Source organism: Trematomus bernacchii, unplaced genomic scaffold (genome assembly GCF_902827165.1).
Source record: "Trematomus bernacchii unplaced genomic scaffold, fTreBer1.1, whole genome shotgun sequence".
Taxonomy (NCBI): Eukaryota; Metazoa; Chordata; class Actinopteri; order Perciformes; family Nototheniidae; genus Trematomus; species Trematomus bernacchii.
In genome coordinates, this window is record NW_022988098.1 from 6,396,524 (window position 1) to 6,410,558 (window position 14,035).

The following is a 14,035-nucleotide window of genomic DNA, read 5'->3' on the forward strand; positions in this document are numbered from 1 at the left end:
AGCGTTAGCCAAATTAAGTGCAAGTGTTACGTAGTGATGTCACTAGGGACAAAGTAGTTAAATGGAGGTGTTCCAGGCAGCGGGGAACTTTGGGATTTATGCCTTTGCAGACCATTTACATGCACAAAAACCTATATAACACACTTTAGGAAAGCAAAATCCTAAAAAGCATAATAGTGCCCCATAAATCGTTCTAATTTGGATATAATGCTCTCGCCTAGCAATTATGAATGTGATAAGAAAACACATATCGGGACCGCTTTTCAAACGCCACTATTGTTGTCCGATACTGACTGACACTCTCCTCCCTCCCCGGTCCACTGTGCTTTTTGTAATATCAGTCAAAGGGGTTGCATGGCTGTGAGATATTTATGTTGATCTTTGTTTTTTCCACCTCTGCTGCAAATGAATCTCTGCTGTAGTCCTGAGAGACGCAGCCACCACCCCCCTCAGGCTTCTCTCTATTGTGTGTAGTAATAAGACTCTTGAGAACACGCACTTACTTATGACTGAACCGGAGAAGGGCTGTGAAAGACTATTGTGCTACACACACTTTGTCTATTAAAAGAAAAACATTCTGTAGAGGCGCTTTGTGAGTGCTGCAATGCCGGGCCCACACATCTATTGCTGTTTGTAAGACGTTTCAGTGCGGGTAGGCGGGTGAGCAACATGGGTTTTCATGTACTCTGCTCCTACTTGTGTATTATGATGATCCTGTACTGACTCCATTAACACAGTTGATCTTTTGCAACGAAAAAGGCAAATTAGTTTGTTTTATAGAGTTATCGTATTACTTCCATTAGAGCTGTGCGATTATGGCAAAAATCATAATCACGATTATTTGGGTCAATAGTTTTATTCATTGACTTTGAAAAAATCTATTTATTGAACTTTAAAACAAATACAAATAATAATTTGAACAGTATCTTTTTAACTGTTGATTACCCTGAACGTATAATTCAACTGAAAAACCAATACAAAAATAAATAAAATAAATGATACATTTAAATAAATAATATCAAAATAATAAATACCAATAAACAAGATCAACAAATATTTTGGAGCGCACTTCCACAAGCTACTAAACATATATAAATATGATAAATACAAATAAATGAGACACAAATTAATTAGATCAAATATGTTGCAGTGTCACAACCTAGCAAAGCAAAATACTTTTTTTTTTGGACTATGTTGTTTTTGTAATTGTGGCAGGCCAAAATCGTAATTGCGATTAAAATACGATTAATTGCACAGCCCTAACTTCCATTGTGTAATAACAGCTGGAACTGCCGCGACAGCAACGTAACTTAAAATGACGTCAGCACTGATTGAGGTTTTCTGTAACTATCTGTATGTTATCATTTTATTTTCCATTAACTAGTCTTTAAAAACCTCCAGAGCCCATACCATGTTCCCTTTAATGTTTACTTCCTGTCTCTCTTCTTCTGCTGTTCCTGTTAATGTTGACTTCCTGTTTGTCTTCTTCTGCTGATTTCTCTGACGTCCAGCCCTCTGTCTTCTAACGTCTTTCATTCTCTTGCGCTGTTTTTCTTTTCTGGAGACACTTAAGCCATCATGGATCCAAAGTTTCTTGCTTCCACAAATATAAAAATGAATAATCCAAAAGTATTCCGTGGTGATTTCTGATGGAGAAAACTGTTGTTTTATTCTCCACAGCTGACGTTAAATTGACCGAACTCCTTTCTGCGGATTGATATGAATGCACATAGTCCCTTGATCCTCCTTAGCAACATTCTATTCTCCTTAAATAAGCCCTGTGATAATATACTATAACATATAAAATATAGCAATGAAATACCCAACACCATTGTCAGCACTTCACAGCTTTTTATACCTCCAGTTACCAAATTGGCACAAATAAGTGCACAAACACAGCTTTTCATAACCTCTGTCTGCTGTTCACAAAGGCTTAAGAAAAGCCTTTTTTGTCATCATAGCCGCTTTCTTTTCCAAATGTAAGAGTACACTGTTTTCCCAGCTGACCCTTAAATCATTTGGAGAACATTAAGAAATCAAAGCAGACGGAAATGTAGAACTTCTCCGCGAAGACATAATCAACAGCTAAATCACCTTGGGCACTAATCAAATCTGCAATGTCCATTTTCCAATAAGGTATAAAACGCTCCATTTATGCTTGTTTATCCGCGCAGAGATTGTTATTGCCTTGATGGTTATAAATCATTGACAACAAATAACAGCTTGTGAGATCTTTTTCTTTTTTTGCCTTGGCTGTAGTAAGTTATGGCTTGAAACAATTTTTCTGCTCTGACTGATTTTCCCCCCATCTGGTTTTTCTAATATGATGCATCTGGGCGAAGAGATTGAAGAATCTGTTGCCATTTTAGGTGTATTATACCCTTTGTTGATCACCCCTTACACCCGCGATCATTGTGTGGAATGGCCTAGAATGTGTGAAGGAAAGGATGCAGGCATTTGTTTTAATTGTGCCACCATAATGATTAAGCAGCATTTGAATGCACTTTGACTGGGTTCTGGAAAGATGGATGGCCTGCAATGCTATCTATTCAAAGAGAGTCAAGTCCTTGGCACCACTGTGGTTCACTGCTGCTTAGATTAACACAAAGCTGGGGGGGGGGTGATTTCTGGGCCCTCTCTACCTTTTAAAAAACAATCAAATGTAGCCTAAGTCACGTTCCTCGTCTTGTAGCCTGGAACGCATCCATCGCCCGAGTCTACACCGAACAAACTTGTTCATTTACATGTTAATTTTCTCCATTTATTTATCTTTTTTTCTCAGATGGAAACTGAACGGCACAGAAATCAATCCCAAATCTGGATCTCACTACAGCCTTTCTGGAGGAAACCTCAGAATCAGCCATTTCAACAAAGACCAGGATGCTGGAACGTATCAGTGCCTCGCCTCCAACTCTTTCGGGACCATCGTCAGCAGGGAGGCCAGCCTCACCTTTGCATGTAAGTCTGTTTTTCTCTGCTTCTCTTTGGTCAAACGTTTGTGACTTCTGAGCCTCCACTGAGAAACCGGCTCCGGCAGAGAAAGACACACCAATGAAGTAACATGGTGGGCTCTTCTTGATAACATGACACACATGGAAACATCTCTCTGGGGAAGTATTAACTCCCTCTGTGTGCCGACTAGAGTTTAGCCTAAATCGTAAATGCAGATCAAACACAAATCTACAAACAAGTCCAAGTGAAATGAAGCTTTATGGTAAATCATAGAAATGCTGTTAGTGCTGCTCTCCACTATTAAAGAACTGGTTGTAGGATAAGTATATTTGACTTAAAGTTGCTTAAATCAGTGTTGTTCATATAATCACGTAAACTGCTGATAATGTGTGTGTTTGTGTGTCTGTGTGTTTGTGTGCTGTGTGAGTGCATGCTGAAGCTAATCTTGCATACTACTGGACCCATCATCCTAATATGTGTTTATGCTCAAAACCTCTTCTGTTTGCAGTGACTAACACATTTTGGAAAAACCATTTCATTGGTTGGTTCATATATTCGACTCCAAATGAATAATGTTGCTCAATTTGTGCAAGTTGGTGAAGAGGTTATCCAGCATTATACAGAAGCAAAGAAATATTGATGACAAAATGTAATTGACATTGAAGGTAACACGTATTATTCAGATAATGCATTTAAATGTAATCTTATCTGATTATACAGTACAATACGATACCACTATGTCTGTTCCAAATAAATCTAATATGAACTAATGTTTATATTGGTTGGTTGATTAATTTATAACGTTGCTGTTTTATATGTAAAATGTCAATCTATAATAATGAATAGTAAATTAATCTAATCTGTAATCTGTACCTTTAACTTTCATATATAAATATGGTGGATTCAAATTTCTGGAGTGAAGCGGAGATATCAAGTTACATGAAAAGTAAATGAATGTTTTAATTCCATTTATAAATCAGATAACACATTTGAAACAGCCGTTTTATTAATATTATACAATTCAATTCAAAGACCACCAAACTAAGAAAAGCAACATTCCAACACGCCAAGTCAGCATTATCACTTTTGCAGATTCATATTTTTCTGATGACTCGATTTTAGCGATTTGTGACCGTCTCGATGATAGACTGTTGGACAGATGTTGATGAGTCGAACTGTCAGCCTCTGGACTTCATATTCCTAAAGCACAGGGAAGTCAATATATGCCTACTGTATGTGCCAGTTATCGGACAGGCATAAATGATGACATTAACAGCAAGTGAGCGATCGCTGGCTCTGATTAGATTCTGAGGTTTAGCGTTTGGGGACAAGGCCACCGATATGTCTCAGGCCATTTGTTTGCACCCCGGGACGAGTGAGAAGTCAATCTACTATCTGATTCTGCTGATTTCCACGATGATAGGATGACACTTCCATCAATTGTTGGGCTCTGACCTTACCAGCGTTCAGTTGTTGTCACAGACTCAGGACTCATGTATGATCGAGTGTCATCCATCTTCTTTATTACTTGTGGTATTGCTTAATTAACGCCACAGCATGATTGAATGGTGAAGGTTCAAGTGAATTTAAGGACAACTGGTATTACTGGAGAGTGTCATGTTATTCTTTATAGGAAGTTAAGCTCCCTAAAGTACTTGAGTTTTTCTTCTGCAGGGAGGCAGGCGGAGGTATTCTGTAACAGTCAAATACACACCACGCGCAACACCTATCCTATTCCCTACTGTTAACACGGTGACCTTTTGGTGGTAATTAGTTTTACGTCCAATGTGACTGTATTTCTGACACAGACCTTGAGGCTTCTCACACATCTTATAAGCCAAGCTATAATACTAGAGCCACATAGGGAGTACAATAAAAATACACACCCGAAAGGTCAAAAGTCAACATATCATAAGACTTTCAAAGCTTTCTAATGTCACACTGTTTTAAATGCATCTTACTTCCTGTAATCGGTTAATAGCCTGTTGAAACCGAAACAGGGTGGAAACACTTGAGTTTTAAATATCGCTGTGAGAATTAGAGCATTTAAGAAACTTAAAGAAACATGTTTTTGATTAAATCATGGAGGGTAGGGATTGATAAGATTTGTGATAGTACTTTTTTTTTCCAGAGAGTGTCTTACTGGAGATGCAGAGTTGAAAGCGGGAGATAGAGAGGATGATTTTGGCTGAAATGTTCGGTAGGCTCAGTGGTCAAACCCACTTACTTGGCAGCAAATGGGCCTCCAGCTATAACCACTCTAAACCGGCAGCTCTTTTGGGGACCTTTTGATTCAGTTAGGACATGTTTGACACAATATTGTTGAGCTTTGTTTTTTCTTGTTGTCAAAAAACAATGACGGTCCACTGTTAACACTTCATCTTTTCCATAGAGGTTGATTGATGTCCCAAAACTATTAAAACACATCCATAATCCTTACTTTTTGTACTGGGTGACATGATTTTTCATAATAAAGAACATGCACCCTTTTCTAAATATCTACAGGCCCCAAAATGTGTACTAATCGTCCGAAAAATAGTGCCAAGAAATGCACTATTGACTTGTGTCTGTGTAATGTTACAACAAAAAACAACAGTGTCCAGCTGTGTTAGGAAGTTATTGAATCTCACATATGTAATTGGTTTTTAACACAGGGTGTCCGCGGGGTCTTAAAAAGAATTAAAAGTTGATAAATCAATTTAGCGAAAATTAAGGCTATTAAAAAGTATTAAACGGCATTTTTCAAGGTATTATATTTTGTTGCTTGTTTTCAATAAGTATATAAATTGTCCAAAGAGGTATTCTAAAGTCTGCCTGAATGTAATCATTGCGTAGGTGTGTAGTGTGATTCTGTGTAGTTTATTTATGGCATCCCGTTGGATTTGACGTCATCTGAACAGGACATCGCGCGTTCACTGCTTGATAGCGCGCGAAGGTCCGTTTACACCGGTTGTTAAACAACATCGTTATGGGGAAATGCAAGTTTGGGTCCAAATGGTTGGAGGATAAGGAGGAAGGACAATCAATACTGTATATAGTCAATGTGAGGTAAAGTGTGTAACAATGTAACCGGTTAAAACTCAGTGGCGATGAGGTCTTAAAATGTATGGAAAGGGTCTTAAAAAAGGTCTTAAAAGGTTTAACTTCAGGATTCCTGCATATACCCTGTAACACATTTAACACATTTTCTTACAATGACCAGTGGGGTACAGGGCATGGAAACTCAAAAGTGTTTTGAGATTGAATAACACATTGGTGGTTTTGGCAACGGATTTGTTAACATAAAAAAAAGGAAAGAAAGAATATCATATTATGAGATTTATGATTTAAGTAAATAATATTCCTATTCATCAAGATTTATTTAGTGTAAATCTAATTAATATGGGACATTTTGGGAATTTAAATAGGCGCGTTCACACCGCAGTACTTTTCCCACTTTAGTTCCGATATAGTTCAGAAATGTCGCGTTCACACCAAAAAGAGCCGGAACTCAAATTAGTTAATCAGAACCTATTTTACCCCCTTTTCCGTCCCTGCTAGAGAGCAGGTACTTTCGTGGGAGAAAAAGGTTCCTATGTCTGATACTGAAGCCAGTCCCCAATTCCGGGGACTTCCGGCCGGGGACTTTGGGTGGCAGTATACGCCGTGAAGTTGTTTGCGGCCTGCCAGTAAACCCAAAGCAGAAGAAGAAGAAGTTTGCCTTATCCTCCCCCAGGGAACTTATTCCGGTGTGAACGCGATCTGTACTTAGTTCATCAGAACTAAAGAGTTTTGATGAACTAAGTTCTGATGAACCTTTGTGGGAAAAGTACTGCGGTGTGAAAGTGCCTAATATCAATAGATTAGAAACAACATTTAAATTGACTTTATGCCTGGATAATATTCTGTAGTTGCTTTTTTTTAGATCTCTAAATACACACATTTAGATATTACCAAGGAGTTCACTTCCTGATATAGCAAAAGATTGAAAAAGAGTAGTACAAACATTGTAAACGGTTGTAGTGGAATAGGAAAGAAGTTGTTAATAATAGAGAAAGGTAGTGAGTGATTTCTTCCCTTTATGCGGGACATATTTCTCTCACCTTCTATACACAAGGTTTGATACAAAATGTCCGACTCGAGCAGCACTCCAACAGATTTGTACTCTGACCCAGGATTACATTTGATGCGGCAGACTGTACGGCTTCAACAGTCGTCTGTGTTTCTGTACAAATTGTACGGAAATTGGCGGTGACACACTGATAGATGCTGCACACATCCAATATATAGTGGACTATTAGATCTAGCAATAAAGTGCAGCTCATATGAGGACTCTGGTCAAAAGTAACCTTTTGGGGATCATGCAATTCTACAGAAACCCAGAAGGGACATATAGCGAAAAACAATAGAAGGTAGAAAAATGAAAAGGATTAACTTTTTTCATACATAATGCTAAAATAATCGTATTTTATTTAATTTATATATTCATTTAGCTAATAATTGACATATCCTACTGTACACTGTAAAATGTCTCACACTGTTACTTAACCCTTAGACGCACGAGTGACTGGACCCTACACTCTTCCATAAGTGGGTCAAAAAGGACCCGTATTAGAATAATATGTGTTTTTATGCCATTTTTGTCATTTTGGTTAAAAAAAATCACATATATTTTGGTTCACACTAGAAATATTTTATATTTAATTTTTCACTATTTATAATTTTAGACATTTTTGACCCACTTATGGAAGCTTGGGGTAGTAATACAAAAACTACAATTTCTTAAAATGTAAATTTAAAATGTGAATGGCATGATATCCAAAACATGTTTTTTGAGGAATAGCTGGAATATGAAATGATAAAAAAATGTAATTACAAAGATACTTCAAGAAAACCACCTCACCGGGTCAAAAAAGACCCACTTATGCATCTAAGGGTTAAAAAAAAATATTTAAATTACAGAAACAATTATACTCAGTTGCCAACTAAAATCTAACATTTCCAACAACATTAAAAACATCACATTTCTCTTTTTTTTTTATAAACAAAACTAATATTCATAATGCTTTCATATTCACAATCTTGATACATCTAACTGGAAGGCAGATGTAACAATTTCATGGTAATACAAATATGTTTCTTAGATATTCCTATAGCTTCTTACCTTTACAGCAATGCATGCTATTTTATTAAATAATGTTACTAATAATTCACATATCATAAATTGCAAAAACAATCCCTCTACCATACATATTCATATATATAAATACACTCAGTTGCCAACAACAATTGTACATTTCGAACAAAACTCTCATTAAAAAGTACATTTATTTTACAAGATAGTACTAATCTATATATCTTTCCATGACTTCAATTTTCACAATCTTGCGAAAACCAATTGAAAACCCACGGGATGAATTCATATTTGCTTAGCTGTGTGTGAGTCCTCAGCTTCCTAACCTTTGAGTATATAGTCTTTAGAGGAGAGTAACCACACGGTATAATGACATGACATTCCCTCTGTTAACACTTGTTAGTCTACAACGACACAACGCCTTCAAGGTTATTCTTTCAAATTGGCGGGACTCCAAATACTTCCTCTCTGTGTCTCAAACTTTTGATGGATGATGCTACTCCTCGCCAGGGTGGAGGCTGCCTCCCCCCCGAGGCAGAGATAACTGATGGGCAGTGGGCTCTTCCACTCAATACTCGCTGCCCTTGATTAGTATGTCTATCGATTCTATATCAGTGATTATGTAAAATATGTACACCCATAATTCATACTGATGAACAGGTTGTATATTCAATATTGCAATAAGAGTGTGTCCCTCCTAAAGGGGAGGCGCTGGAAATGTGCTTTGAATTATGAGTTGTTAAAGGGGCCCTATTATGCTCTGTTTCAGGTTCATATTTGTATGTAGTGTCTCTACTGTGACATGTCTCCATGCTTTTATGTTCAAAGAGGTCTTTATTTTGCTCACACTGCCTGTGCTGCAGCACCTCTTTTCACCCTCTGTCTGAAACCAGAGCCCAGTCTGCTCTGATTGGTTAGCTGGCCGGCTCTGTTGTCAATGGTCAACCGCTTAGAGATCACGTACAATGTGTTGGAGCACTAGACAATAAAAGCGCAGGTGTTACGTAATGTCACTTTGTTCCGGAAGTAAAACTACCTCTGGCGTGAACTTTGAGATTTGCAGACCATTCACATGCACACAAATATATATAACACACTACTTTAAAGGTACAAGCTACAATAGCATAATAGGACCTCTTTTAAGAATCACAGAATATGTCAAAAAGGGCCATCACTCAAGAAAAGACACTATTGAAAATGGAGCCTGCCTTAAAATAATATCCAATTTGAGTTCATCTCCACTTACTTATACTGTGTATAGTAGGTATATATATTGTCTCCTCAGTGTCAGACATGCTCAAATTGTTGCTTAGCTTACAGAGATGAGAACTCCTGATGTCACCAGAGTCGGCTTCAAAGCCTTAAGGGGAAACATGAATAGCTCATTTAAATGCAAATAAATCCTCTAGACTCCTCTCAGCTGTTGTGATAATGTGGAGCGAGTATATTGACTTAGTTAATGAGGTGTAGATAGCTAATGGGTGTACTCTGGCTTTTACTTTCTATCCGCACTACACTATCAAGATATCCCTCTTGAGGACCTGCTATAAGGTGGCAGCACATACTTCCTGTTTACCTCCTATATGAGATATGTAGTTAACCATCCAGATGGTAAAAATGTGATAGTGGTTATATTGCCTTTATGATGATATGCTCGGTGAGGATACACATCTAATGTTAATAGGTTATCTAATAGTCTTTTTGTTCTTACATTAACAGTAGATGAAAGATATGAATATAGGAATTATGGTTAAGGAGCTATTCCTGATGGATTTTCTGAATGATATTTTATTCTATATTGTTGCTAATAATTGATATTTTCTACAATGTAAAAAAAAATACAATTGTGAAGAAAACCGTTTGTTTTGTTTTTCCCGATCAGTAAAAACCTGGCATTTAAATGTTTACATTTCTTAAAAATAACACTTATTTGGCAATTGTGATCAGGACTGGTGTTGGTTTAAAATGAGTCAAAAGGAAGAATGGTATTAATATATAATATATTTTGACACAGAGACTTTTGTCTTCAGCGGAGATCAGATCAAGTTGTGAGACATACGATACGATACGATATACTTTATTGTCCCCGTAAGGACATTTGTTCTGGCCTCCGTCCTGCAGTTCCGCATACATGTACATATACAAACATAGTAGACATTAAGAGACATACACATATCATCAGTCATACACCGTTTGAACTAACACAATACACAGACGCACATACTGACAATGGCGACCTATTGCACAACCCTCATGGTCAACATTTAAAAAGTACATTTGACTACATTTCATTTCATGTGAGTGTTAAGAAGCTTAATGGACATATGTAGGAATGAGTGCTTATGAGGGTTCAGCCTGCTCCTGGGAACCCTGAATCTTCTACCAGAAGGTAGGAGCTGGAATTCTGGGTGGAGTATGTGGGTGGGATCGGACACAATTTGTTTTGCCTGTCTGATAATGGACTGCTCGTATATGTTTTGGAGAGATGGGTGTTTTTTAATAAGGGTTAAATGTTGATGTTTATGTTGGTTATATTACTTCCTGTTAGTCCTTACATTTCAAGTTCTTAGTCCATGACTGCTACAATGAACTATGAAGTGTTTTTTCTGATGTTGTGCCCCTAGACAGGAAAACACAATTTCTCTGTGTTTTCATCAACCATTTAAAATCCCTATTAAAAAATAAATCAGTTTCTATGATTAGAAATCTGTTCCTAGGGTTTGGTAAGAAAACGTTTGAATTTGAATAAGGGAACATTTTGTTTTTGGGCATTTATTAAAACAACTAATGCTGTAATTTCTTTTTCGGGGCACAGTCACGTTGCTTTAAGTATTCTGTGGCTCTAAATGAGCTTTTGCAAATCTGAACAAATAACCCTAATTATCAGGGTTAATTAAAATGCCATTTATAAACGGACATTTACCCAGCAGGGAGGGCGTGGATTACATCATTCAGATACATTCAGTTTGACCAGATTCATATATGTTATTCCACGGTGTCGGTTATTTTTGAAAGCAAAAACATCTCCTACTTAGTGAAAAATGATCTAAATATGTACCACTATCCCCATCTCTCCTGCGTCTTGTGACTTTTGCTTTTTACTTTCTATTAAAATATGTTAATCAGATAGTGAAGGTAATTTCACCCTGTATGTAGTTGGATGTTTGTAGAATTGGTCGCAGTTGGACCGCATTGAATTTACAATTTGTTTGTAATTATATGTTTACAAACCGCAGCTCGTCTCAAATTTCCCTCGAGGGATGAATACAGTATTTCAATGGAATAATTTGCTGTTAAAGCGGAGTGCAAAAATAAATATATTAATTAATCTAAAATTCAAGCTGTTGAATAAAAATATGAATAAAGAAGGGCATTTATTTTACTTAGTTGCCAGGTTTTCAGGCGCACCCAGGCATTTTTAGTGTGGTGTAATTCAAGAGACCAGCTACATTCATGAAGGCTATGATTACATATTTATAATATTTAGAGAGGCATTTTGGAGGCTGAGGTTCGTGGTGCTATTGAATTTTGTTATACTGAGAATTATTTATAATATTCTGTCTACCCCATACATTACTATGCCATCAAATGCAATATTAGAGCACCTTAAACAAACCCCAAAATGGCAATAAAGATGAATCGACACCTCTCTGAAACATCCTCAATAACAACTTATTACCTCCGTTTATTTACATGTGGTTATACTATTTAACAAGCAGAGCAATCACACACACACACACACACACACACACACACACACACACACACACACACACACACACACACACACACACACACACACACACACACACACACACACACACACACACACACACACACACTAGCTAGCATCCACTTGAAGACAAAGAGCATCCTTAAGGAGACTCAGGTTGTAATGAATCTCCTGTTCACGCTTCGTCGGGCTTGTTGAAGTATGATAAGTGTTTGTGGCATTTAGAAAGCTCATATGTCTGGGATGTGATCATCAGCCTAATCTGGATCATTGTTTGTAATGTCAGCCCAGGTTCGCAATAATTAATGCTAATGGCTCTCGATCGGGCATCACGTTTACGCGTTCGGAGGCGATTAATCATTGTTAGCCGCTGAAGCTTTGGTGTAAGAAAGTGTAGAACATGTTTTATTGAAAATGTAAAAGGATTTATGTTCACTGATGTTACTTTTTGTGACAAATCTAATGGACATGTTATTTGAGATGTCCCTCTCAGACAAACTGTGTGCTTTCTTTCATGCTTTCTTTTGAACTCAAAGTGAACATGTGCACAGCTGTGTGCGCTCTAAAAAAGCATGCCTTTGGTTAAGCCCCCCCACGATGTCCTCCCTTCATCCGAAATTATGTTTTTCCACTGCTCTCCTCGAGCCCTTTTCACAACAATGCTTCTTTTGCTCTTTTTTTCACTGTTGAGAGTGGATGGATGGATAGGGGGGGTGGGGGTGTTGGATTTTACCAGGATTGCAGCATGCTTTCAGCACGGGCGAGGCCACGTCTGTGGATCTGGCCAGGGACAATCAGCGGCTTTAGTGAAGTCGACATGGCCACTTCACAAATCACAACAGCTTTGATCTCAGCCAAAAATAATGCCAAAAAGACTTTTTTTTGGAATAAATTCAGTACCTTAGATGTCTCTTGTTCACTTTGTACTACAGGCTCGTATTTTGGGGAGGCTCGGGTGCTTTTATCTAACCTTCTATCGGGCCTTCAGATGAAAGTAAGTGGTTTGGCTACACAAAAAAAGCTTCTGTTGCCATTTTGGAGTGGTTGGATTGTTTCGAAAAGACTAAAACAAATGCATTTTGTCCATTATTTAAGACCTTGTTGGGATAAGAAAAGACTCTTCCCATTGTCTTCTAAGAGACAGCAAAATAATTCATGCCGCTAAAGGTAAAGAGGTGAAGAAAAAGCAGAGCAGATATTTCAGCTCCAAGCTCTCATCAGCGATCTCTGATCACCAAACAGAGATAAAACTGACAACAGGGAAGTCAATTAGCTATGCTACATGAATCCCCTTTGAGTGACAGTTTAGAGATAACCAGACAGCAAGCATGCCTTAAAAAAACCTTGTGGAAACTAGCAATCTGTAAAATATCACAAGCTATAAAAATAAATGTCCTAATTTAAACACGTAGGCCAGATTGAACGCTACACACATCATAAAGCTCCAAGAAAGCATCTTAAATCCAGATCTTTAGACATCTTTGCCCCTTCCTTTTTTCTCAAACACTTTTATGAGTTGGTTGTCACGCTGCCGGTGTCAGAGACTTTTTACTGCACAGAAAATATAATTTGGAGGGACAGTGATTTGCAGAGTAGAAATGATTATAGACAGGAGATTTGTCATCTTATCTATGGACTGCACTCAGACGCTAAATTATTCTGGTGTGGAGACGTCGTGTTGTTTTTCCAGTAAGGAGCAGGGACAAACAAATTCATAAATCATATGAGTGAATTTACATGTTATGAACAGTTTAATCCTGCACTTCTTTTCCCGCTTTGACGGTGAGTAAATAATTCACACTTCAGACGCTGAACACATAAGTTGAATTGCTTGGAGGAGTAGATGTGACGGCATTATTTCAGCGTACACTTGTTTATTCTTCAGATCGAGTCTCTGACAAATCATTGAGCTTATTTTGTACTCTGATGTGACTAATAGCTTATCATAGGACTACTGGGAAATCCAGAAATAATAATAAGCAATGTATGCATTAAGTCTGTCTCAGTGATTCCATTATGTTTTAGAAGCAAATGCCAACATGCAACCCATTATCAAAGGTTGTATTTCTTTGTGAAAGTTTAACAGTAGTGATGTTCAAAAAATCTAAAACTATTTGTATTTGTTGTGGTCCAAGTTATATTGACCAATCAAATTTGAGTGAGCTTTTGTTGTACGTAGCAGGGTCCCCGCGGATCCTTAAAAAGAATTAAAAGTCTTACATTTATTTTAGGAGGGG

At 37.5% G+C, this 14,035-nt stretch overlaps 1 protein-coding gene across 1 annotated transcript in view; it reads left to right on the plus strand.

Moving 5' to 3' along the window:
- cntn4 (contactin 4) overlaps nucleotides 1–14,035 on the plus strand; it is a 159,350-nt gene that overhangs the window by 46,605 nt on the left and 98,710 nt on the right. Inside the window, exon 4 of the mRNA XM_034122023.1 lies at nucleotides 2,783–2,958. Within this exon, the coding sequence (XP_033977914.1) occupies nucleotides 2,783–2,958 (176 nt within the window). The remainder of the gene's footprint in view (nucleotides 1–2,782; nucleotides 2,959–14,035) is intronic.